The sequence below is a fragment of the Haliotis rufescens genome, unplaced genomic scaffold (genome assembly GCF_023055435.1).
Source record: "Haliotis rufescens isolate VD_foot unplaced genomic scaffold, xgHalRufe1.0.p SCAF_3, whole genome shotgun sequence".
In the NCBI taxonomy this organism is placed as follows: domain Eukaryota; kingdom Metazoa; phylum Mollusca; class Gastropoda; order Lepetellida; family Haliotidae; genus Haliotis; species Haliotis rufescens.
In genome coordinates, this window is record NW_025964001.1 from 27,081,797 (window position 1) to 27,107,417 (window position 25,621).

General features: G+C 43.0%; 2 protein-coding genes across 2 annotated transcripts in view; one reads left to right on the forward strand and one right to left on the reverse strand.

The window, feature by feature from the left end:
* Positions 1 to 4,747, forward strand: part of LOC124144923 (collagen alpha-4(VI) chain-like) — a 29,727-nt gene extending 24,980 nt beyond the window's left edge. Inside the window, exons 22-24 of the mRNA XM_048403964.1 lie at positions 100 to 338; positions 2,591 to 2,926; positions 4,649 to 4,747. Coding sequence (XP_048259921.1) covers positions 100 to 338; positions 2,591 to 2,926; positions 4,649 to 4,711 — 638 coding nt within the window. The 3' untranslated portion in view covers positions 4,712 to 4,747. The remainder of the gene's footprint in view (positions 1 to 99; positions 339 to 2,590; positions 2,927 to 4,648) is intronic.
* A 1,259-nt stretch (positions 4,748 to 6,006) lies between these two features.
* On the reverse strand, positions 6,007 to 24,952 carry LOC124146258 (collagen alpha-6(VI) chain-like). Its single transcript, XM_048403966.1, has 21 exons — positions 24,838 to 24,952; positions 23,170 to 23,306; positions 22,091 to 22,194; positions 21,146 to 21,465; positions 20,414 to 20,425; positions 19,188 to 19,461; positions 18,086 to 18,375; positions 17,713 to 17,721; positions 16,932 to 17,149; positions 15,409 to 15,745; positions 14,939 to 14,956; positions 14,041 to 14,338; positions 13,228 to 13,429; positions 12,708 to 12,762; positions 10,866 to 10,877; positions 9,711 to 10,087; positions 8,651 to 8,834; positions 8,354 to 8,374; positions 8,112 to 8,123; positions 6,391 to 6,960; positions 6,007 to 6,124 (listed from the first exon to the last, which is right to left on the reverse strand). Exons 1-21 carry the CDS (start codon positions 24,908 to 24,910, stop codon positions 6,090 to 6,092), a joined length of 3,558 nt encoding a protein of 1,185 aa, XP_048259923.1. The 5' UTR covers positions 24,911 to 24,952; the 3' UTR covers positions 6,007 to 6,089.
* Between the last annotated feature and the right edge of the window lie 669 nt (positions 24,953 to 25,621).

Consider the following 25,621-nt stretch of genomic DNA (forward strand, 5'->3'; position numbering starts at 1 on the left):
GATAATGAAGGTACAACTATCCCTATCAAAAGCGGAGTGGTATATTCAGGTATTGTTGTCTGCTGCTGAATGTCCCATTTATTCCGTCAATACTGACAGCCGGGCCGTGTGTGTCGACTGACTCTGCCGACGTCATCTTCCTCCTCGACTCCTCCAACAGCGAGGGACCCAACAACTTCCAGCAGGAGCTGGACTTCGTCGTCAAATTCGTCGACGACTTTCCCATCGGCCCCAACAACTTCCAGTTTGGCATCATCACATTTGCATCTAACGCGCGCATGCAGATCAGTCTGAACGACAACCCCACGGAAAGTGACCTGCGGCTAGCTATACTTCAGGTAGGACACACAGCTGTATTAGAGGCAATCTCATTAAAATCAGATCTTAGTTCTCGCTACAGCTAAACAAAGATCTGAGGACATCCCATTACGGGTCACGTCAGACCGACCTTGCGCGAACTTTGACCGACCAATGGAATGACCAAGCAGAAGGCAGCTTTCTCGTGCTTTACGGCACTAATTTTAAATTGGCGACTACGCTTCCTATATTTTGACAAATTCTGGATTACAAATTTGAAACCTGAACAAAAGAACATGCTGGAATGGCTAATAGATGGTCTAGATTGCATGGATTCAGTCGTTAAACCCGTAACTATCGTTCGGAGATAAAGTGTTCGAGGTTGCATGATTAGAAATCCCATCCCGACTGTCACTTTCATAATCTGGTAAGCGATGCCCTGATTGGTCGGATGAAAGGTCGTTCTGACGCGACCCCTAATGGGATGTCTTCAGATCTTTGTTTAGCGGGAGCGAGATCTGTGGTCTGATTTTAATGAGATTTATTGGAGGTGAGGTGAAATGGGGTTTGAACGCGTGTTTAGGACTATTGAATTCATATAGCGATGTGAGGGTGATTGCGTGCATGCGTGTATGCGTGTATGCGTGTGTCTACTTGTACTTGTTCGGACTAATGCCGATTTTATAGTGCTAGCCTACTGAGATACCATGCCGCAGTTTGACATGAATACCCCCTACACAGTATTCTGACTCCGAGCAGACCAGTCCTTGTTTTAGCCCCTTAATGCCGAGCGCCAGGCAGGGTAAGAACAATTTTTTAAAGTCTTCTGGTACGACGCAGCCGGGATCGAATTACTCACCTTCCGCTCTCCGGGGGGCTATCTGTTTACTAGCTCACGGAGGCGGTCGGCTGTATTAGAATACTGATTAGCATGGTGCGCGCGTGTGTTCGTGCGTGACAAAAGGCTATACATGCCAGCTTTACGTAGAGCAGTTGTCTCCGTACAGGTTCTCTGGATGTTCTGATAACGGACTCGCATTTCCTTTTTTTATTTTAAAACAAGGAGGAATTAATGAAGTCGTATTTCTCCATAACTGTGAGTGAGGGAGTATGGTTTTACGCCCCTTTTAGCAATATTCCAGCAATATCACGGCAGGGGACACCAGGAATGAGCTTCACACATTGTACCCATATCGGGTATCGAACCCGGGTCTTCGGCGTGACGAGCGAACGCTTTAACCACTAGGCTACCCGACCGCCCCCCATAACTGTGGGTTTATACAAATAATAATACTCAGAAAATATGTTTATAAAGATTTAATATATGAAACCATGCTATGTTATCGTAATAGGGTATTGTCAGATGGGGAATACCCTTTACAGACTTCATCCGGATATGTTTTAGAGTTGCGTAATGGTAGTGCCAGTTGTGACTCTGTATACGTCTTCCTGAATGAGAGTCGTGTGTTTGTTTGTTGTTTGACGCCTCACTCAGCAATATTCCAGTTATATGACGGCGGTCTGTAAATAACCGAGTCTGGACCGGATAATCCAGTGATTGATATCATGAGCATCGATCTACGCAATTCGGATACGATGGCATGCATCAATGACGTCAGCGAGCCTGACCACCCGATCCCGTTTGTCGCCTCTTACGACAAGCATAGTCGCCTCTTTCGGCAAGCATGGGTTGCTGAGGTCTATTCTTACCCTGATGTTCCAGGGTCGAATCAGAGTTGTGCCCCATGCTTCTTAAGAGGTGAGGTGAAATTGGGTTTAACGTCGCGCCCAAGGTTATTACACTTATATAGCGACGTGCATGTACGTGTGTGTGTGTGTGTGTGTGTGTGTGTGGCTGCTTGTACTAGTCCGGACTGATGCCGATTTATAGTGCTAGCTCACTGAGATACCATGCCGCAGTTTAACATGAATACCCCACTCAGACACAGTATACTGACTCCGAGCCAACCAGTCCTTGTTTTATCCCCTTAATGCCGAGTGCCAGACAGGGTAAAAAAAAGCTTCTTAAGAGCCGAATAGGATGAGGACTGGATGGTTACAGTTTGAAACCTGGCTAAGTGTGTCATCGTTCCCGATTGTGTAGATCCGCCATATAGCTAGAACATTGTTGAGTACGGCGTTAAAGAACAAACAAACGATAGTGTAGATCCTTGATCATGCAGACAACTACATGACTACATGGCCCAGATTGAATTATTTTACATGTCACCATCAAATAACTGTGTTACTTATAGCGTCGCAAATCACAATTCACTCACTCTTGTCCTGTCAGGTTGACTACGATGGCGGCCTAACCTACGCCAACGAAGCTCTCGAGCTCGCCCGCACTGTGGGCTTCACAGACGTCAGTGGTGCCCGGAACGGGACCCGTAGATTTGTGATAGTCGTTACTGACGGTGCATCCACTGCACCCGCAGCCACCCTGAAGGAGGCTCAGCTTCTAAAGGACGAAGGTGTGACTATCATCACCGTCGGCGTTGGAAAACAAGTGGCGGAGACGGAGTTGAGGACGGTGGCCACTGACAGTAGTGGTGGTGTATTTCTTGTCAACTCTTTTGGGGACCTTCAGACAGAAGAACATGACATCGAACTAGAGCTCTGCTCTGAGGTAGGCCAGTAGTTCTTGAAGTAACATGGCTTTAATTACTTAAGCCAGGCCATAGCCCTGCTCTGAGGTAGGCCAGTAGTTCTTGAGGTGAGGTGAAATTGGGTTTAACGTCGCGTCTAAGATTATTGCACTTATATAGCGACGCGCATGCACGTGTGTGTGTGTGGCTGCTTGTACTAGTCCGGACTGATGCCTATTTATAGTGCTAGCCCACTGAGATACCATGCCGCAGTTTAACATGAATGCCCAACTCAGACACAGTATACTGACTCCGAGCCGACCAGTCCTTGTTTTAGCCCCCTTAATGCCGAGCGCCAGACAGGGTAACAACAAGTACCATCTTTTAACGTCTTTTGGTATGACGCGGTCGGGGATCGAACCCCGGACCTTCCGCTCTCCGGGCCAGTAGTTCTTAAAGTAACGTGGGTTTAATTACCTAAGCCGGGCAATAGCTCTACTCTGGGGTAGGCCAGTAGTTCCGAAAGAAACGTGGCAATATCACGGCGAAGGACACCAGAAATAGGCTTCACACATTGTACCCATGTGCGGAATCGAACCCGGGTCTTCGACGTGCCGAGCGAACGCTTTAACCACTAGACTATCCGACTGCCCTATTTCTTGTTTAACGGATTTGTTATTAAAGTATATCAAGATGAAAGCGGCCAAATAGAAGTTTAAAATTAGTGATGACTTTTTTGTGGTTGGTTTTAAGTTTCTAAGAAAAAAAACCTACAGCTTTAATGAATTTCCTTTGTAAAATGTTCAAGGCACAACACTGTCACGTGGCCTTATCCCTTATCGTTGGTAGTTACAGTATATTTCAACTGCGTGGTCTTGTGAGGTGTGGTGAAATGGTGTTTAACATCGCGTCAAAGATTATTGCACTTGTACAGCGACGTGCATGCACGTGTGTGGCTGCTTGTACCAGTCCTGACTAATGCCGATTGTCGCCTCTTACGACAAGCATAGTCGCCTATTCTACCACGGATCTTCACGGGTCAGTCGTTCGTGTTACCATGGGAACATATATAGTATGTATATCCGGAGTGTGATAGGGAGTCCTCATGTTTTTTTAAACCAGCTGTCGTGTCTGCGTCAGAAACAGTCAGGTAGGTGAAGGAAGATTTGGTTTTGCAACTTGGCACACGGTCCTGCAGACACAATGTCACTTCAATAAATCGACCATTTTCAGCATGGACAAAAAGAGAGTCCAGTTCGATAAGAAGGGTACAAAAGGGTAGAACGAATTTATTTTGACTTCATTCATCGATAAATCATACTTATATTTTCGGGGTGGTGAAATGGGGGTTTAACGTGGCGTCCATGATAAATGAAATTATATCGCGACGTGCATGCACGTGTGTGTATGTGTGTGTGTGTGTGTGTGGCTGCTTGTACTAGTCCGGACGAATTCCGATTTTATAGTGCTAGCCCACTGAGATACAATGCCGCAGTTTAACACGAAAACCCCACTCAGACGCAGTATACTGACTCATGGACGACTTGTTTTACCCCTTAATGCCAAGCGCCAGACAGGGTTACAACAAGTACAATCTTTGAACGTCTTTTGGTATGACGCGTTTTGGGATCGAACCCCGAACATTCCGCTCTGTGGGCGGACGCTTTACCACTAGCCCACGGAGGCGGTTTATTGTTTCGGTCCGATTTGTAGATTTAAAGATGCCTTGTTATTGACGGTGTTGTGTTGTTGCAATGTTGCAGCTGCGAACGACGCTACCGGCAGTCGTCCCTACAGATCTACCGACAGTGGCAGATACTTTGTGATGCTTCAATTTATGTTTGCAATAAATATTTCATACATGTTATCTCCTGTTTTTGCTTGCGAATGGCCATCTTGTTCGTAAGAAGGGCCACAACGATCCCGTTAGTCGCCTCTTACGACAAGCATAGTCGCCTTTTTGCGGCAAGCATGAATTGCTGACGACCTACGTGTATTCTAACCCGAATCTTCACGGGTATGTCCTTAAGAAGAGAGCAAGAAGTTGGAAATACCATGAAAGGTTGTTTTTCAAGAATCCGAAAAGAATGCCCAGAAGTTTGTTGTTTGTAGTTTAACACCGCATTCAGACATATTACAGATTCTACCCCGGATCTTCACGGGTCCTCAAGTGGTAAATACCTCGTGCACGGATATGGTGTTGAGAGACCAAGAAACATACTATTGACCTCGCCACTTGTAAGAGAATCACGAAATATCGCGATGATTAAATAATATGTAGGCTATATTTGGCAACGTGTACAGCATACGTACATTGCCAGCGCGAACTTGAAAAAACCCCATGTTCAGATGGAGTATTTAATGTGATCAGGAGACGAGTTTTGCCTTTCATGTGCGTTTCGACCAGATTCCATTAAGGAAATATACTGTGCCGTTTATTGCTGAGGCTGTGATAAAATTTGGCTAACCCAAAGTAGTTATGTCAGTTCAAGGGTCGAATTTCATATCAGGGTTGATTCAGCAGGTCATGACTATGAGTTGGGAACATGACAGATCAAATCTAGCATTTATCACAAGGTGCATTGGAGACTCCATCATACACTAAAACTATGATCAGGATTTCCTGCTTTAAACTGAGGAGTAGGACGAAGGGATTTACTTGTTGTTTGCTGTAAGGGACTTCAGAAATCGTTAGGGTTCAGTCCCTTTCAAGTCTTTGATCACATGTTTAGAGTGAGTGAGTTGGGTTTAACGCCGCTTTTAACATTATTCCAGTTATATCGTGGCGTGTATGCTTAATCTGGGAGGAAAGCCTGGAGTGATCCAGGTAGTGGTGTGGTGCTGACAAACATAGAAACATAATCGGGGCGAACCGGGATTCGAACCCAAAATCATAGGTTTCTGGCGTGCCCAAGGGACGCAACTCTGCACAGCGAATCGCGGCGCCTTAGACGCCTTGGCCACCCGTGCCCCCACATGTTTAGAGGACATCTTAAGTATTTAAAGAACAATGGCTTAATGATCAATAATGCTTGGATTTACTAGACTATGTGTCTACTTGCTATCAGACTCTTGAGGGCCAGGATAAATAGAAGTTACCTCACGACAAATCGAAAGCCAGTTATCATTTTTTATGCTTTATTTCATTTTGGAGTACAGAAAGCCAATTATGAAAAAAATAAAATGTCAAGCTTCACTTGGTAGTTATGGCATCGTTGTGGTTAGCACTAGTCCAGAATCTGCAAAGACAGGCTACAGATAGAGGCGGCATATTCCTTTATTCTACAGTCCAACAGTCCATAAATCATGCACTTAAATACGTAATCCGTTTTTTGTAGATCAACCATTACCAACATGCAAATAGTACATTCAATGTTTGTCCAAACAAGAAATTATGTGTGTATTACATCTTGGCGTTCATTGCTCAAATGCAAATGACTTTTTTACCAACCAACCATCCACAGTATGACTACATAGCACACCTAACGTCGAGCCAATCACCCACCCGTGCACGTTTTCTTCTGAACCTCTGTATGGATGGTCTGCAGCACATTGAAGTCCTTCACCGTGAACACATGTGTCTTGTCCGTCGCCATCCCGTCCAGCTCGGACTGGCGCACCTGTGTCCCCACCCCGATAGTGATGACACTGACACCGTCATTCTTCAAATTAGTTGCCGCTGTTAATGTCTGAGTCGGCGACACGGACTCTCCATCTGTGATGACAATGACGTATCTCTTGGCGCCAGGTCGAGCACCATGAGTAGAAGTAAAGCCGTTTGTGTGTGCCAGGGCCAGAGCCTTGTCGGTGTAGGTGGTGCCGCCCGTGTAGGATATGGAAGCGATCGCCTGCTGAAGGGAAGACTTTGTTGTGTGGGTATTAAGGTCAAACACAAGTGAGGCGGAGGTACTGAACCGGACAGCCCCGAATTGCATGTGATCTGGGCCAATGTCGAAGTCGTTGACAAACTTGGAGACGAAGTCTAGTTCCTTTTGGAAATTTAAAGCTCCCTCGCTGCCAGAATCGTCCAGGAGGAAGATGACATCAGCCTTCTCTGACACTGGGCATGGACCAGCTGGGGAGAGAAGGGGTGAGAGGGGATTAAGTGAGTATGGTTTTACGCCGCTTTTAGCAATATACCAGTCATATCACTTAGCGGAGACACCAGGAATGGGCATCACACATTGTACCTATGTGGGGAATCGAACCAAGGTCTTTCTTCATGACGAGCCAACGCTTTAACCACTAGGCTACCCAACCGCCCTGTAAGAGAGGAGCTCGTAAGAAGGGAGCCACAGCGTGCTGGAGAAAGATCAGCTGCCTGAGGGACGAGCCATGGTAGTAGTGGAACGCCATGTTAGTAGTGGAGAGAGTTACACATATTGCATCTTCCCTAGGCAAGGGAGTTGACTGACTATATATGTCCATTTTCCACCCTTGCCGAACTAGGCTAGAATTAGGGACTTATATTTTGGCTGGACGAAAGCGTCTATGCATAGTACAATCCAAATCGCCGAACGAAATCAAGATCTGGATGGTAAACTACCCTGCCGATATCAGGATTTGCATTGCATATATACCGTCAATTTGCCGTCAACAGAAATTTTCCAAATTTTCACGTTTTTTTTTTATCAAAGTGCTCACGTGATTTGAGGCACTTCGCAAATGAAAACCCGTTTTATTACAACATAGATCTTGCTTATCGATCAGATCGTCTTCACTGGGTACCGTCATTTTGTTATCTGATTGGTCAATAGGAGGGACATAGAAGGGACGTAACTCGTAATAGCCACTGGTGGCGCCACGATCGAAATAAAACACCAAATTTCGACTATATTACAATAATCCAATCCATCTAATTGTCTGCCACTTATGGGTGAATGGGTGTTTTCTTTGTTGCTCATTTTAGAGTGATCAAACCAGGATCAAGACGATGTTGGCAATAGAATTATCCTGACAGCTTCCTTTTATTACGATCTACACGTCACTGTCACGTCTACTGCTTATCTGGACACATACAACTGAGTGAGTGAGTATTGTTTTACGCCAATTTGTACAATAATCCAGCAATATCACGGCGGGGTCACCAGAAATGGGCCTCTCTCATTGTACCCATGTCGGGAATCGAACCCGGGTCTTCGGCGTGACGAGCGAACGCTTTAACCACCCGACCGCCGTGGACGCACAGAAACATATAATTATAATTTTACCAACAAGTATACTTACGTTTTGTTGTTGCTGAATACATGCAAAAAGAGAGGAAACATTAGAGATCATTTTGGAATACACTGTATGTTTATGTATTCATTAACAATTTATATCATTGACACTGCAAGTTACTCTCAAGTTAGACTGTCTGGGTTCAGGCAGTAGGTTCAATGGACAACTGGGTTCAAGAGATTGAAATATTCAGCAAAGAATCGACTCATACCTTCCGAGTTATTTTAGTTCGTAAAAATGCACAGTACCTGGGATAGCTGTTCCTTGAACTGTCAAAATAAAAAATATATATAATCATGACTTTATAAATTTCCTGTATAAATAGGACATATCAACGCCAGAGAATAGCCAGTCTCGATTATCCGAAGAAAGAGATTCCATAGGTTGGAGAAGGCAAAATAGCAGTGAAACGTATATGAAAGTATCACTGAAGATGAAACCAACACAATTCAACAGTACCTTAAACACGTTTCGATCATACGAGATACATAGTTTTGAAAAAGCACAAAGTCATGTTTTGATGCAAATATTCCCATACCACCTACCAGCGCACGTTGTCTGCTGTAGCTCGTTCTGAATGGTTTTGAGGGCATCGAAGTTGGTGACGGAGAAGACGTGCTTAGCGTCGCTGGCGATGTTGGCAAGTTCCTGATGGTTTACTCCAACGCCTATACCGATAGCCATAACCTCCACGCCAGCCTTGTGCAAGATGTTAGCCTGCCGTATTGTCTGTAGACAGAGGGAACACGAGGGGTTATTGTCTGTGGACAGCAGGGAGCAAGATGTTATTGTCTGTAGATAGAAGGGGCCCAAGTAGTTTTGACTGTGACAGGGGTCATAAGGATTTATTATCTGTAGACAGAGGGAACACGAGGGGTTATTGTCTGTGGACAGAAGGGGAGCAAGATGTTATTGTCTGTAGATAGAAGGGGCCCAAGTAGTTTTGACTGTGACAGGGGTCATAAGGATTTATTATCTGTAGACAGAGGGAACACGAGGGGTTATTGTCTGTGGACAGCAGGGAGCAAGATGTTATTGTCTGTAGATAGAAGGGGCCCAAGTAGTTTTGACTGTGACAGGGGTCATAAGGATTTATTATCTGTAGACAGAGGGAACACGAGGGGTTATTGTCTGTGGACAGAAGGGGAGCAAGATGTTATTGTCTGTAGATAGAAGGGGCCCAAGTAGTTTTGACTGTGACAGGGGTCATAAGGATTTATTATCTGTAGACAGAGGGAACACGAGGGGTTATTGTCTGTGGACAGAAGGGGAGCAAGATGTTATTGTCTGTATATAGAAGGGGCCCAAGTAGTTTTGACTGTGACAGGGGTCATAAGAATTTATTATCTGTAGACAGAGGGAACACGAGGGGTTATTGTCTGTGGACAGAAGGGGAGCAAGATGTTATTGTCTGTATATAGAAGGGGCCCAAGTAGTTTTGACTGTGACAGGGGTCATAAGGATTTATTATCTGTAGACAGAGTCGTCGATTAAGATACACTACTTTACAATATCTCCAGGTAGTTGTTATAGGAATCATATTAAATTTCATCAGTAATGTTAAAATGTTTTACATTGAATAATAATAATTAGTCTTTTATTTACAATAGATCGATTCGTGGACTGCCCATCAGTGATGACGATCACGATCTTGGCAGCAGAAGGTCTAGCACCGTGAGCCGTCGTCAACGTCATCTTGTTGACGTAGCGGAGGGCTTTGTCGGTGTAGGTGACGCCCGAGTGGTACTTGACGTTCTTGATGGCGGCGAGCAGGGCAGCCTTGCTGGCGTACTTGTCAAGGTCGAACTGAGGATACACGGCAGTTGAGAAGACAACGATGCTGAACTGCACTGCCGTGGAGCTCACGTCAAACTGGTCCACGAAGTTCTGGACGAATGTAACCTGTTTGTTGAAGTTAGTAGGTCCTTCACTCACAGAAGAGTCGAGGACGAAGACGATGTCGGCAGCGGAGGAGGCGCAAACTGGAGCAGGTGTCATGCACTTGTTAGAGGGTCACAATGCATCAATATTTATGTAACATGAGCACTATGAGAGTGTGATTGATTGATTTAACGATGGTTTGAACAGTATTTCAGTAATATGGGTGTCTCAGACGCTAACCACGTGGGGGATCACACGACGGATCATAGACGTTTACCCATGAACATGGATATGGTGCTGACAAACCCCAAAGACACAATCAAGGTGAACCAGGATTCGAACCACGACCACAGATGTCTGGAATGCCTTAGCTGCACAAATCGGCACAGGGATTTATAGTGCCTAAGACCATGGGGCCACCCATACAACTATATATACTATAAAGCTGTGTCACAGTGCAATTGTTGTGGATTATGTGTTAACACGTCAACATTATACCGACAGCTACTTGAGTGCCAGTACATAAATAATGAAACCGGTGTAACACGTGCCCTATAGCTTAAATACCCATGTAGGGAATAACCTACTTCTATTGCCCGGGCCAAGTGATCACCAACTAATCCCCCAGGTACCCATCTCTGCTGGTTGAATGCATCATTGTCAGTTGTGACGACGCATTGATATGACTCTATGATAGTAGGGCATCAACAATGAATCAATCACCAGGAAGCCCAAATATTAATATTCCATTTCCCAAAGCGTAATACATTTCAGAGTACATCAGGTTTATAATATATGCATTGTTAACCCACAACCTATTTCACACTGTATACGACATTTAGTAGTTCATGCTGATGTAATGGAAAGGAAATGCCTTACCAAGCTTGTTACCTGTAAAGAAAAGTAACATGTCATTAATATCATCGTTTAAACGTCAATGATATCCGCTCAGACCTATCTTCTCACAAGCAGTATACTTTAACACAATTATTGGCAGCCTTGTTGAATCCTGAGATGATTAACTGAATCTAATTGTGATCGAGAGAGTGAGTTTATACTTGCTTTCGCATTCGCCCAGTAATCTCATGCGGAAATCACCAATAATTGACAGCCAAATACTTTTAATGCCTTCCGAAATTATTTTATGTGCAGATGTGTCTGCAATCTAAGGTGATGAAAAATCCAGATCTTTGGCTTCTAGACATATTAAATATGTTCTCATTCAAACAAGTTTGGAAACACCCATGTTTTTGTATGGGACATAAAAAGACGAAATTCAATCGACAGATAATAATGTTTGTAACAGTAAACATCCAATAGCGATCAAGTATGAACGTCGAATGGTGACATCTGTGAACAAGGTAACTCAGACATTACCTTTAAAACCTGTATTGTCTTTTCATAAAGTCACAAGAATGACAATGATGACAAGAACGTGTATGACCACCCTGGAAGTGGCCAAAGAATATCGTCCCTATAGCGAAGACCTGTCAGATTTCCATTGACATGATAAAGTGGGCTTCTGTGATTCAAACTGAAGCCTTCCGATACCATCGCAGCGCCCACCAAACCAGTCCCGCTCTCTGACTGTGGCATCCTGAAACTGTTCTCTGCAGCGGAACACTCTCACACGACCATTATTGAAGTCCATGCAGAAACGAGACTCGTCTGTGAGCACACCTTCCTATTCCAGCAGAGATGAGCTCGACACCATGAGAGACGTGCGGTTCTGTAACGTGCCAGTGGAGGTGGTCTTACAGCTGGACCCCTGGAGTTGATACCAGCAGCTCTGTTCCTGATAGTATGTGCACTGACATTCGTATGCGTGGCTGCCCTCAGATGAAGTACCAATGGTCTTGCTATCGTGAACATTTAGCGTAAAGCTGCCATAAATAACATGACAGCCCCCAGCAATGGTGGTTGATCTTGGTCTGCCTGAAGGAGATCGATCCTTGACTTCTCCATGGGCCTGGAACCTGTGCTACAGGTGATGGAGAAGAGAAGGTGCATTTTGGAGCCCTCTGGCAGGTTGTCTGATGGCTTTTCCACCTTGCAGCCATGCGATGACTCTTCATTTGTCAACTTGACTTAATGGGGCGGCCGGGTAGCCTAGTGGTTAAAGCGTTCGCTCGTCACGCCGACGACCCAGGTTCGATTCCCGACATGGGTACAATGTGTGATGCCCATTTCTGGTGTCCCCCGCCGTGATGTTGCTGGAATATTGCTGAAAGCGGCGTAAAACTATACTCACTCACTCACTTGGCTTAATGGTCGTCTTGATGCCATGGTGCTTAAACCAATGCAATGACAGGATTCAGCAGTATCAACTTTGATACCCAGCATATCCACAGACATCATGGAAAGGATGTGCATTGTTGTATTTGGATGATGCTTTCCTCCTTATCCTGACATCTGACATTGACAAAGTTTAACCCAAAAACTGTTCTTGTGACTAGTCTCCCAAACACAACGACAAATGTTGGCCAGACAAAAATCATACTGGAATTCGAGGCACGGGATGTCCAGTTCTTGGTATGTTACCAACAGCATTAAATTGAGTGTATATTGCAAGAACTGCGGCTACATGAATGTAGAATGGTGCAATATGTGGGTGTTCCTATCCTGGTTTGAATGAGAATATATACCTTTGATATTTAGTTGGGCTACGATAATGGTGTAACACTTATATTGTATAAACATGGAGCACATGGTTTTGCGTACATGACTTCTGCTGTAGCTCTTTCTCGATAGTGTGCAGCGCGTCGAAACCTGCCACCTGAAATAACCAAACATATTTAAAGCTGTCAACTACGATGAGACGGCACTTGCTATACAATGCATAGGGGAGAGGAGTGAGTGAGCGAGTGAGTGAGTGAGTATGGTTTTACGCCGCTTTTAGCAATATTCCAGCAATATCACGGCGGGGACACCAGAAATGGGTTTCACAAATTGTACCCATGTAGGGAATCGAACCTGGTCTTCGGCATGACAAGCGAACGCTTTAACCACTAGACTCCCCGACCGCCCTTGGAGAGGGGAGGGAGGGAGGATGGTGAGTTCTGTACAAGATGACTGTAAATCATTAATTCTAAAATATCTGACATTCATCAATGTGCAGAGTACATCACTTCCAGACCCGTTGCTATGTTTGTTTTGTTATAACCTTTTACATATGCTACCAGGTTTCTGAGATTAAATAGGTAAATTGACTTTCCCCTGGCCACAGTAAAATTCAACATACCATGAAGACATGTTGTTTGTCGCTTGCTATGCTGTTTAGTTCTCTGGGGCGGATTCCAGTACCTATCCCCACGGCTATGACCTTGACGCCTCTGTCATGCAACAGCTTGCCTTGCTCCTTCGTGGATAAGATGTTCTGGGACTGACCGTCGGTCATCACAATCACTACCTGACGGGCATTAGTCCGGGCACCATGGGCAGCACTGGAAGGGATGGGATGGATGAGAGAAATTGTGATAGTGATAGAAAGAGGGAGATATACAGTAATAACAGAGTGAGTGAGTGAGTATGGTTTTACGCCGCTTTTAGCAATATTTCAGCAATATCACGGCGGGGGACACCATTGTACCCATGTCGGGAATCGAACCCGGGTCTTCGGCGTGACGAGCGAACGCTGTAACCACTAGGCTACCCGACCGCCCCAGAAATAATAGAGAAGGAAGAGATATAGTGACATAAAGAGAGGGAGACAAACAGTGATAGAGAGAGAGAAAGATAGAGCGAGAGAGAGAGAGATAGAGCGAGAGAGAGAGAGAGATAGAGCGAGAGAGAATGAGAGAGAGAGAGAGAATGAGAGGGCGATAGAGGGTGAGAGACAGAAATAGTGACGGGAGGGGGATTGGAGGGATGATACATAGTGACATAGAGAGATTGATATAGTACTAGGCAGAGAGAGGAAGAGGGGAGAGGGCAAGCGATAGAGGACGTGCGAGTAGTAGGAGGTGATAATAGAAGGTGAGAGTGACACTTCCAAAAGTACAAGTGAAAGTTGAAAAGTGGAGAGTTATGAGTACAGGTACTGGTTCAGATTTACCTGAGAGAGTTCGTCCGGATAAACTCCAATCCGTCGCCAGTGTCTGTGGTACCTCCAATGTAGGGGATGCTGGTGATTGCAGCTTTTAATGCTGCTTTGCTGTTGTAGTCGTTTAGGAAGAAGCGATTGTGGACAGCTGTTGAAAAGGTGACAACACCGATCTTCACGTTATCAGGACCAATGTCAAAGCCGTCGACGAAGTTGCTGACAAAGTCGAGTTGCTTCTTGAAGTTGATGGACCCCTCGCTTGAGGATGAGTCCAGGAGGAACACGATGTCAGCAGGATCAGACTTGCATGCTGCAGGAGCCAGAACAAAATGTAAACTGCTCAGTTACGGTATTGTTCTTGAAATGAAGCATGTCCCTGTTTACAAATAGCTGGATATGACATTTATAGAACAAAGGTTGTCTTGCAAGGTACTGTCATATTCCCTCCAGATTTCCCGGTGGTCTGTTGTCAGTGTTTGATTTAACGAGTTGTTTTTTTAAGTTGACGGAACCCTCGCTGGTGGATGAGTCCAAGAGGAATACGATGTCAGAAGGGTCAGAAATACTTGATGTTCGCGGCAAAGTACACTTTCATAAAACCAACATGCTTCTGACAAACGACGGTTTATTTTCTGGACAAATCTGGAATTGTAACCCATGACCAACGGATCATGTCACGGCTTATGAACTCAACTCTACCAAGGAAGACGAACAGACTATTGAACCAGCGGTGCCCCTGTGTGCGCCATAAACGTTAAGGTGAAAATAGGTAATGTTTAACCACCATAAGATGCTAAATTGTGAGCATAAATATGTTTTACGTGATAGCCATGAACTTCAATTTCTTTTTTTGAAATGCATTGACCACATGTTAATAGAAAATTATTATCTCTTCAAAAATGTCACTTACCTGTTTGTGGAGCCTTACCTGCAGAAACAACAAGAGTTGAATTTTATAATCTGCAACAATAACTGTCTTATCTGAATTTATATACTGGAACTGAATCCACAAATGTCTCGGTATTTCAAAAATGTTTCGCACTTTTTGCATATGATTTCAAAATGTCGTTGACCAACTACCGATATGCTTAAGTGTCCAATATTAACATGGACAAATCAGTCTGGATTAATACAAACTTACACAGTCTCTCATATCTTGGTGGTGGCTAACAACTATTCTGCATGGAGTGTCTTGTATCTGGTTCTAGGTTAACAACCACTTGAATCTATTTGGGTAAACGTACATATAGTTTCACATACATGAAGTTTGGTTAACTTAGAACATACTTACACAATCTTACATTCTAGTATCTCGGTCTTGGTTACTGACCATCTTACACGTAGTTTCTAGTATATCGAAAAGGTTAAACTCAATCTTACATGTGGTCTCACGTATATCTGTCTCGATCTTCTGCAGAGCATCAAAATCTGACACTTTGAACACGAAGGAAGGATTACTGGCAAGAGCCGTGAGTTCTCCGTTGTCGATCCTCGCACCGATTCCCACTGATATGACCTTGATACCGGATTTATGGAGCTTCTCCGCTTCACTGGCTGTGACTGACTTGTGCCGAGATTCACCATCAGTGACGACAATGACCACTTGTTGAGCGTCGGGGCGGCCGCCATGTTGTGGTAGAAAACTGTTCGCCCCAACAAACTTGAGTCCCTTTCCTGTTTCCGTCAATCCCGGGCGGTACTGCACCTTCTGAACTGCCTGTTAGGAATAACGTTGTTGAGGCCAAATGAACATCATGATGTTTGCCTGACATCATCCACTACCAACCTCTGCCTGAGCCTAATTTTGTTTTGTATATCAATTGCATTCTACATTAAGTAGCATCATGGCTACCTTTTGTGTTATTCCGAAGTCACGTTTTGATGTACCACGTCATGGCGACTAGCAAGATGTTTTGCAAGTCAATGAAAGCGACAGAGCAATTTCTAGAATGATAAGACATCCATTGTTCGTAGTACGATTCCGACAACATCATAAGCATGTGTGCATGAATTACTAACACTTGGTAGTGATGATACTAGGTGTTCGCGGAAATGTGGTCGAATCCTGCCCAACTGGAGGCACCCGTCACAAACACACGCAAAGGCGAATCAGTTTACTTGAACAAACATGGGAAGGTATAGCACAAATCCAAATAGGGAATGGCATCAGACATTATTTTGGTCACTGACGCGACAAATTTGGAAATCTCATCCACGTGTCAAGAAAGGCTGCAAGGTTTTGAAACCACCGAATGGCGATTTGGTACAAATGTGAACTGTGATAAGAAACAATTTTTATTTATTAACATAAGGTATATATGAACACACGTGTTTTTATTCTGTGCAGTCATTGGTATCTTTTACATAAGGTATATATGAACACACGTATTTTCGTTCTGTGCAGTCATTGGTATCTTTTAAAGATGACAAAGAACTTAATAGTATTATTATCCATAAATTTACCTGAAATATGAAGGGAGTTTTATCTTAAATTTATGTAATACTTTCTTTTAGACCCCAAACAATTTGAGAACAAAAATTAACAATCTTCTATTTTTAGCAATCTTAAATAAAATCTCCGCGTTGATAATAAAGTGTATTACAAAAAAACAACAGTTTTAGTAAAGTAAATGGAAGAAATTCATGAACACTTAATAAAAACGACCTATATGTTACAGCTGCATCATACAAATGTCATCCGAAAAGCTCCTTTCTTCTATCATCCCAACATGAAGCTGGGTTCTTGAAAATTCCTTTATAATTAAATAATACTATTATAGTAGCTATATTTTAAATAAACATAAAAAGCATACAGGTAGAATCAAAATGAACTTTCCACGGAATCTACCAAGGACACCCAAGCATCAAAACTACATCAATTAATATTCCTCCCATTTACTCACGTTGAGCAGATCGGCTTTTGAGTTAAAGTTGTTCAACCAGAACTCATTCTTGACGTTAGTCGCAAACGTGACGACACTAAGCTGCACGTTGTTGGGCCCGATGTCCAGCTCGCGGGCGAAGTTGTTGACGAAGTCCAGCTGCTTCTTGAAGTTGTCTGACCCTTCACTGACAGATGTGTCCAACAGAAACACGACATCTGCCGGCCGTGAGCTGCACGCTACGACACAGGTATTAAATGAGACTTTTGTACCGAATATATTTCTGATTCTGAATTTAGAAAACATTCGATTCTGATTGGTCAGTCAGACGTTTCAAATGACAATAACCACCTCTGATTGAAATAGTTGATTTGACGACCGCATCAACGCAGAAGCTAATATTTATAGAAAAGAACATCTTTCTCTATCAGTGTCGATTTGCGTTTTGAAATAATGTGGTGTACAATTATAGGTCACAAAATATATGTAGAGTTACAGTTAGTGCAATTTTCAAAGTATATGTGGCAATTATCTCCTAACTAACACCCTGTCTCGTTGAGTTTAAATCCTATGCTCCACTGTCTAGAGCCCATTTCCAGGTTAGTTCAAGATGCATTCAACACTAATGCCTTGTATGATACTGAACCTTCGTCTCTGTTTACCAGAGGAAATCATTAATAGCTAGATTGATAAACATAATTTCAGTTGTCAAAGTCAACACGTAGTAAGAATCAATGTTTCAAATTCACACTGTGGTAACATACTTACATTTACCATTTCCTTACATATAATGAACACGTACCCGTTTGTGCTGAAAATAGAACGAGACGAGAGCATAAGTAAGCGTTCGCTGTATCGGTGTTTGTCTGATTGCGTCATAAGTCATGTGACTGTGACATTGTTTGAGGTATCTAGATCGAAGAGAGATTATTGACTGAAGGTTAATTGAGGTTGACGATGGGTTTTCCGAAACATGGCTATTTAGAAATAGTCCGGGGACACAAAGAATGGGATTCACATGTACGCACCCAGGGAATCGAATCGGCATGACGAGTCCGCGCTATAAAACTAATGGGCTATACCACTTTCACTTATTCAATGTTAAATTATTTTCGAATAGTTTTTTTTCTATAATGGGTTTTATCTTCTAACATTATGTATTTGTTTCTGCTTACTTTTACATGTCTGACTTTGGATCTCTTTCTCGATGGTGTGCAGGGCGTCAAAGTTGGCCACGGCGAAGGCGTTCTGGTCGCCGTCCCCGGAGGCGATGTCTTTGATCTCCTGTTGGTCAACGCTGTTACCGATGCCGATGGCGATGACCTGAGTTCCGGCGTTGTGGATGCTGTTGGCTGCTGCCTTGGTCTGTGTTTTATCTGACGACTGGCCGTCGGTGAGGATGATGATGAGGTGGTTAGAGTTGTTCCGGGCACCATTAGCTGCTGTGAACGCTGTCTGGGCGAACCTGTGTGTATATATATACGTCTGTTTGTCTATTTGCTGTTTAACACCTCACAACATCAATGATACCCATTAAACCCTGTCACCGAGCCTGGCCACCCGATCACCTCTCACGACAAGCCTATGTTGCATTTTCTAAGCCAGAATCCCAGTGGGTTTAGAGGGGCGGTCGGGTAGCCTAGTGGTTAAAGCGTTCGCTAGTCACGCCGAAGACCCTGGTTCGATTCCCGACATGGGTACAATGTGTGAAGCCCATTTCTGGTGTCTCCCGCCGTGATATTGCTAAAAACGGCGTTAAACCATACTCAATCAATCAATCAAACCATAGGTTTAGACGGTTTTAACAAAGCTATATTCTACTATCCTATCGCATGATCAATGCATCCAAACGGAGGGTGGAAATATATTGATTACAATGATCCGACGTCACATTGTTTCTTATTTGCATTTTACTGATTTATGGACGTTAGAAAAGCTACATTTCACCATTGGACCGGACATAGGTTTAAATTATTTTCAGGAATTTCAGGAGTATTCTGATGCGTTCCAATTGTTCCAAAAAATAAATGCATTGTCGCAAATGATTAAAGATTGCATTGTCACTTGTAAATGTCCACACAAACAATTTTATTTGATCCAGTGGTGGAGTTAGTGAGTTAATGTCCCCAATTCAGATGAGAAAACACATAGTTTTCTCAATTTTCTCAGTTAGAAGACTAATGGCAATATAAAGAATATCTTCAGTTGTATTCACTTTGGACAGATAATACGTAATGCCTCATGGCTCGCAGGTAATTCTCCGAGTGTATAACTCACTTAAGCGCAATTTCCGTGTGCGTATTGCCAGTCCGATATTTGACCTTGTCTATGGCATTCATTAGATCTGTACTATTGTCGTAGTCGTTGAACCAGAACTCGGACATTGTCGTGGTGGAGAATGTCGCCAGTGCGATCTGGACGGCGTCAGGGCCGATGGTGAAGTCCTTCGTGAAATTCTTTATAAAGTTCAGCTGCTTATCAAAGTTGTTAGTTCCCTCGGAAGCGGAAGCGTCCAGCAGGAACAAGATGTCGGCGGGGGTTGATTTGCATACTACAGGAAGGGGAGACAATCAGCAAAACATGAGTTATATCTCAATGTTTCGCAATCTTTATGTAAATGTCTCTTATATATGACTGTATAAATTGTGTTGTTATTGTGCTTATTATTTAAAGGAATACCCAGTTTTTACAGAGCTTGGTTTGTACAATGAATACACTGTGTTCGGTATCGTAAACCATTACCAGCCCGTACACCATTAAACATGCAACGAATCTTTTTTTATCATCGCGGGTTCACACCGTTCGTGACCAACTCGTGTTTTTTTCCGGGAAAGGCCGAATAGCGACTCGTGCCCCTATCATGGCCATTTTTGCGACCGGGTTCCGTCTTAGCGGAAACGGGCATACCTGAAACAATTGTCAACTCGTTGCGTAATGGTTCACGTTTATTTCCCAATATATTATATAAATTTCAGATGCAATTTAAAGCACATCGGGACATACGGAATTATACAGTATGATTGAACACATTTAACTGTGTCTTGGGTATATTTTAGATGCAAGACATATGTAAAATCAGAAATTATGTCTGAGGGATTCTTTGACGAAGTACTTGAAATCATAAGCCCATTCTGATTGGTTTGTCGTATTTTCGCGCATAACATTCATCGATAGGGGGACGAGTCTTGTTGCTGGTTACGGAAAGGGGCGAGTGGTGACGAATGGGATACACACGTTCAGGGAATTTTTTGTGTGTTACAAATGATCTATTAAGTCAAACTTTTATCGAAGTTGTGACGTAACAAGCAAGTGGCGTCAAACATTATGACGTCCGAAAAAGCCGGCCAGCCCACATGTTCGGCTTTTGACAAGACAGCGACTGGCCAATCAGGTAGCTAGATTCTGTAATTACCGATGAGATTGACATTTACACCATTGTCTCCTTGACACTATCGTTTAATATTTGGTGATGGGAGACGGTGATGAAAGGAGATAATACTTACATAATCCCTGGGCTGCATGGAAATGAGAAAAAAACAACAACAAATTAGTCACCATCAACTCTATAAGTATTATATAACAGTGTATATCAAAACAGCATCGTTTCAATCACAGAATTCATTAACTTCAGATACTAAAGACACTGTACAAAAAAACATTAAAGACTATTCAGTGTCTTATATATGGTTTCGATATTTTCAAAATGTGTTTAAGAACACTAAGAACTTTCGTGGAGTACTGTCGTCATTCTCCGAGTTATATGTAAAGGATTGAATGATTGATTGAGTGACAGGGTAATGGTTGGTTTGTTGTTTTACGCCGCACTCAGCAATATTCCAGCTATATGACGGCGGTCAGTAAATAATCGAGTCTGGACCAGACAATCCAGTGATTAATATCATGAGCATCGATCCACGCAATTGGGACCGATGACCTGCATCAACCAAGTCAGCCAGCCTGACCACACGATCCCGTTAGTCGCCTTAAAATTACGGCAAGCATGGGTTGCTGAAGACCTGTTCTACCCTGGAACTTCAAGGGTCGACAGGGTAAAAGAGTGAGTGATAGCGTAAAAGAGTGAGTGAGTGAGTGAGTGAGTGAGTGAGTGAGGGAGAGCCATTGACGATGGAAACAGTTGCAATATGGACCACAGGATGACTTGAAACATACTGATAGAAGACAGATACATTTTGACGGCGGCAGATGTTGTGTAAACATATTTCATATAATCTTACTGGTGCATGTCTTTTGGGACACCTCTTTCTCAATGCTGGCCAGGCCAGTAAAGTTAGCCACTCTGTATACGTGCTTATCGTCGGTGGCGATGGTGTCGAGTTCGGAAGGGGAGATGTTGTCGCCAATGCCGATGGCGATGACTCGGATGTTGGTGTTGTGGATCTTATTAGCAGCCTCTGCAGTGTTGGTTGACTGGGTTGAGCGTCCGTCAGTCAACACAATCAAGATCTTGTTGGAGTCGTTTCGTCCGCCGTGGGTAGATGAGAAACTCTCATTCAAGACAAAATCCAGCCCTTTGTCGGTGGCAGTGTTGCCAGTTCTGCAAGAGAATGGAAAGGCATTGCCAATAAAATCGATAATTGATCAGGATGTTTACTTAAAGAAATAATACTTTGAGTTGGGATTATAGTTATCAATGAAATACAAAGTTAATATCCGCATACTGTTTTTTCCCCTGAATATCTGATTCATTGAAACGTTGTCATTTTAGGTGATTAAAAGATCCACTGATTGTGGGTTCGAATCCCAGATTCGACCTTTTTATCCTTGGTTGCAATCACAAACCCGTTTCCACAAAGTTTTAAACCTCAAAGACCTGCGTCATTCTGGGCTTTCTTCCACAGTAAACTGACGTGTTATAACGCTGTACAGAAAACTATGATTACGGATTCGAATCCCGGTTCGCCTCGATTTTGTGTCTAGGTTTGTCATCACCATACCCGTGCTCGTGGGTTTCACCAAAGCGGTAAACGTCTGAGACCAGCATTACTTCAGGCTTTCCTCCCATATTAAGCTGACACGTGAAATAACTTGAATACTGTTAAACTGTTTAAACCCAACCAAATCACTCACTCACCCACTATTTGCATTTAAAACATAACCTACTGAGGTCCCTTATATCTGATTACATCAGTTGACATAAATTGACAGTCTGATCTATTTACATGTATTTTGTGCTGTTGATGGCGTCGATGACGGCGGTCTTGTTCTCATACTGGTCAAGCCAGAACGCGTTGTGGACGTCTGTAGAGAATGTGACCACACTCACCTGAAAGAGGAAGTGTATCAGCGCATGATAATAACTCATGTATAATATTCATATTCGAAAGTAAAGATTATGGATAATTATATTTTTTTATTTATGTTTTGCTAAAAAGATCGTTCTAACGGGTTGCAGAGTTACGCCCCTTAGTGCCTCTGTGGATCCGCTGGTCGTGGGTTCAAATTCCAGCATATCATTTTGTTTTGCCAGCACCAACATAGAAGTTTCATATTGTTTCACCAACATAGAAGAGGTGTACGACCTTCGTTACGTTGAAGCATAACTACGGGTGATGAACCGGTCTTGCGATCAACGAGCTGGTGATTCTTTGGTTTCTTTGTTGTTTAACGCCGAATATTCCAGCTATATGACGGCGGTCTGTAAATAATCGAGTCTGGACCAGACAGTCCAGTGATTGACATCATGAGCATCGATCCACGCAACTGGGATCGATGACATGCATCAACCAAGTCAGCGAGCCTGACCACCCGATGCCGTTAGTTGCCTTTTACGACAAGCATGGGTTGCTGAAGACCTATTCTACCCCGGAATCTTTACGGGTCAGCTGGTGATTCACAACGCTCATGTACCATATGTGAAACGAAACATCAGAATGGCAATGGCAGACCTGGCAGAACTTTCAGGTCACTGGAAATATGTAAGTATTAGATTGAAAAGAGCGGGGAGTGGGCAAGACTCGAGATAATAGTCAGTCCCGGGGGGTTTGCCTCAAGTCGTCGAAAGATTACTTTACGGTCTGTTAATTCGGATGTTTTGACATGGAGTGTAACTTTAAGATTTCCACACAGACGCAATGTATCAGTTCACACAAGGAACTAATTTCGATGGCAAGAACTTTACAATGTGCAAAGTCTCCCCTTGAGGTATTCAAACACCTACTACATTTTTTGTGTTTACATAGGTGTTCTACAGGATATATAACATAGACATGATGGTGATAGGGACTGTGTGAGTGGGCACCTGAACTGCATCGGGTCCAATGTGGAACTTGTCCGCAATGCTTGTGATGAACTGAAGCTGTATCTTGAAGTTGGCCTCTCCCTCGCTACCAGACGAATCCAGCAGAAACACAAGGTCCGTTGGCTGAGAACGACATTCTGGGGGAATATGAGCAATAAACCCCTCGCCTTGGATATGCACCGCAGAATAACATGTTTCATGAAATCAATAGCAACTGTTTCAGCAGTTAACACACTTACAACATACCTCATGGAATATTATGTTTATTATGCTGTGTTTGGTAGATCTTTGTCCCTAGGAGAATTCCATGTTATGATGATCAGCGAACACTAGTGGGAAGAGAATGTCCCTCCTGGATCTTATTTTCCCATAACAAATGAGACCTTAATGAGGCTGATGTAAAAGGAAAACATTTAATGCATTGAACGTCAATTTCAAGTACTAAAAATAGGACATATATTTTTTTCATAATCACTTAAATTATGGTCCTGTTTCTGTCTGTTTTAACCTCATATTTAAATCTAAGCTTTTATTGTACTCTTTATATTATAAGTTAATATATAAATATTGTGTATGTGTGTGAGAGTTGGGTTTAACGCAGTTTTTAACAGTGTTCAAGTTATATCACGGCGTGTCTCCAAGTCCATAAAACAGTAGGTAAAGTTGTATTATAGTTGCAATAAAGAGCCTACAAAAATTATAGTTGTAATAATTATATATATAAACATATAAATATTAAGTAACCCAGGGCACAAATGCTTGTATGCTTCGATATGTGTGTTTTTTTAATCTGATCATCTATAAACTGATAACTGAATTGTAGTTGGTTGAAACAGATACCATAAAACATTTAAAACACTGTTGTATCTACAAAAAAAATAAAAAATGATCGATTCTTGTACGATTCCTCCATTTATTCTACAATTGGGATCCGACCCCAGGAGAGCTCGGCTCTTTAAAGGGAGACTACTCCACGACCTGGTGCCCATTTCCGATCTAAGAATGATCATTGTAAACAGTACAGCGTTTGCAATTGAAAGATTGTCCCAGTGGAATTAGGGCAACTATTAATAGCTAGATGTATCTACATCCTCACATTACAGTTCGAGTGAGTGAGTGAGTGAGTGAGTGAATGAGTGAGTGAGTGAGTGAGTGAGTGAGTGGGTGGGTGGGTGGGTGGTTGGGTGGGTGAGTGAGTGAGTGAGTGAGTATGGTTTTACGCCGCTTTTAGCAATATTCCAGCAATATCACGGAGGGGGACACCAAAAATGGGCTTCACACTTTGTACCCATGTCAGGAATCGAACCCAGGTTTTCGACGTGACGAGCGTGCGTGCGTGCGTGTGTGTGTGTGTGTGTGTGTGTGTGTGTGTGAATGGTATCACAGAAAATCAGTGATGACACCCGGTGTTCATTGAAAAGGTAAGCATGTCCTGCCCTACCGGTAGCACCCGCCACTCACGCAAGTTGCATACAAAGTTTGTTGACTGACGCCACACAGCAGTACTCCTTGAATAAACTTCTGTTTGGAAGTTGTTTGAAGTCGTAAATTTTATTCACCTGTAATGGTAAGGCTTGGAAAGTTTCGACTCCAGTGAAAACTGTCTCAAGTTAAAGCCACAAATATTAACATATGTAAATGTTTAGGTTTTCATATTGACCAACTGACCTGCGGCGATGTCCTGAAGCTGTCCCGTTACAGACGTTGCCATCAGCAGCATCAGCCTCAGTATAAGATCCATTTTATTTTTGGATGAGAGAGCAGAAAATACCTCTCTACACAATCACAGTCTGACAAATCTCCACATATATTTATCGAGAAATCTATATAAAACCAGATAAAAAGCCTTATCAAATGATCATTTTATCAGATACCATTAGTCACTGCCAATTCCCTACCAATATACTATCTATGTACAGTAAACTACGTTTATAACGAACACGCTTATAACGAACTGACGGATATAACGAATTAAAGTTAGTGGTCACTTTGAGTTCGTTATAACCGTAGTTTACTGTAATAGCAAACCTGTATTTGCCGATTAATTCCTATCCTGACCTCACTAAAATCGTCTGACTGTAGAATTTCATGCTGAATGAATAACTGAAAAATGCATATTTGGACCATGACTGGAGAAAGAAATTAGTTCATCTTGAACACGAAATTGGAGCAGATAAAAATACTTTGTTTGTTGTTTAACGCCGCATTCAGCAAAATTCCAGCTATATGACGGCGGTCTGTAAATAATCGAGTCTGGAACAGACAATCCAGTGATTGACATCATGAGCATCGCATTTGAGATACGATGACATGCATCAACCATGTCAGCGAGCCTGACCACCCGATCATCAGTTAGTAGCCTCTTATGACAAGCAAAGTCGCCTTTTACGGCAAGCATGGGTTGCTGACGACCTATTCTAACCCTGATCTTCACTCGTTGAGAAAAAGTAGT

Bases quoted from the DNA above. Each gene is read 5' to 3' on its own strand.
- LOC124146258 (XM_048403966.1), bottom strand. From the start codon at position 24,910: ATGGATCTTATACTGAGGCTGATGCTGCTGATGGCAACGTCTGTAACG. The intron at 23,307-24,837 runs GTCAGTTGGTCA...ATATTCCCCCAG, and splicing joins GCTTCAGGACATCGCCGCAG to AATGTCGTTCTCAGCCAACG. The intron at 22,195-23,169 runs GTGCCCACTCAC...TTCCTCTTTCAG, and splicing joins TTGGACCCGATGCAGTTCAG to GTGAGTGTGGTCACATTCTC.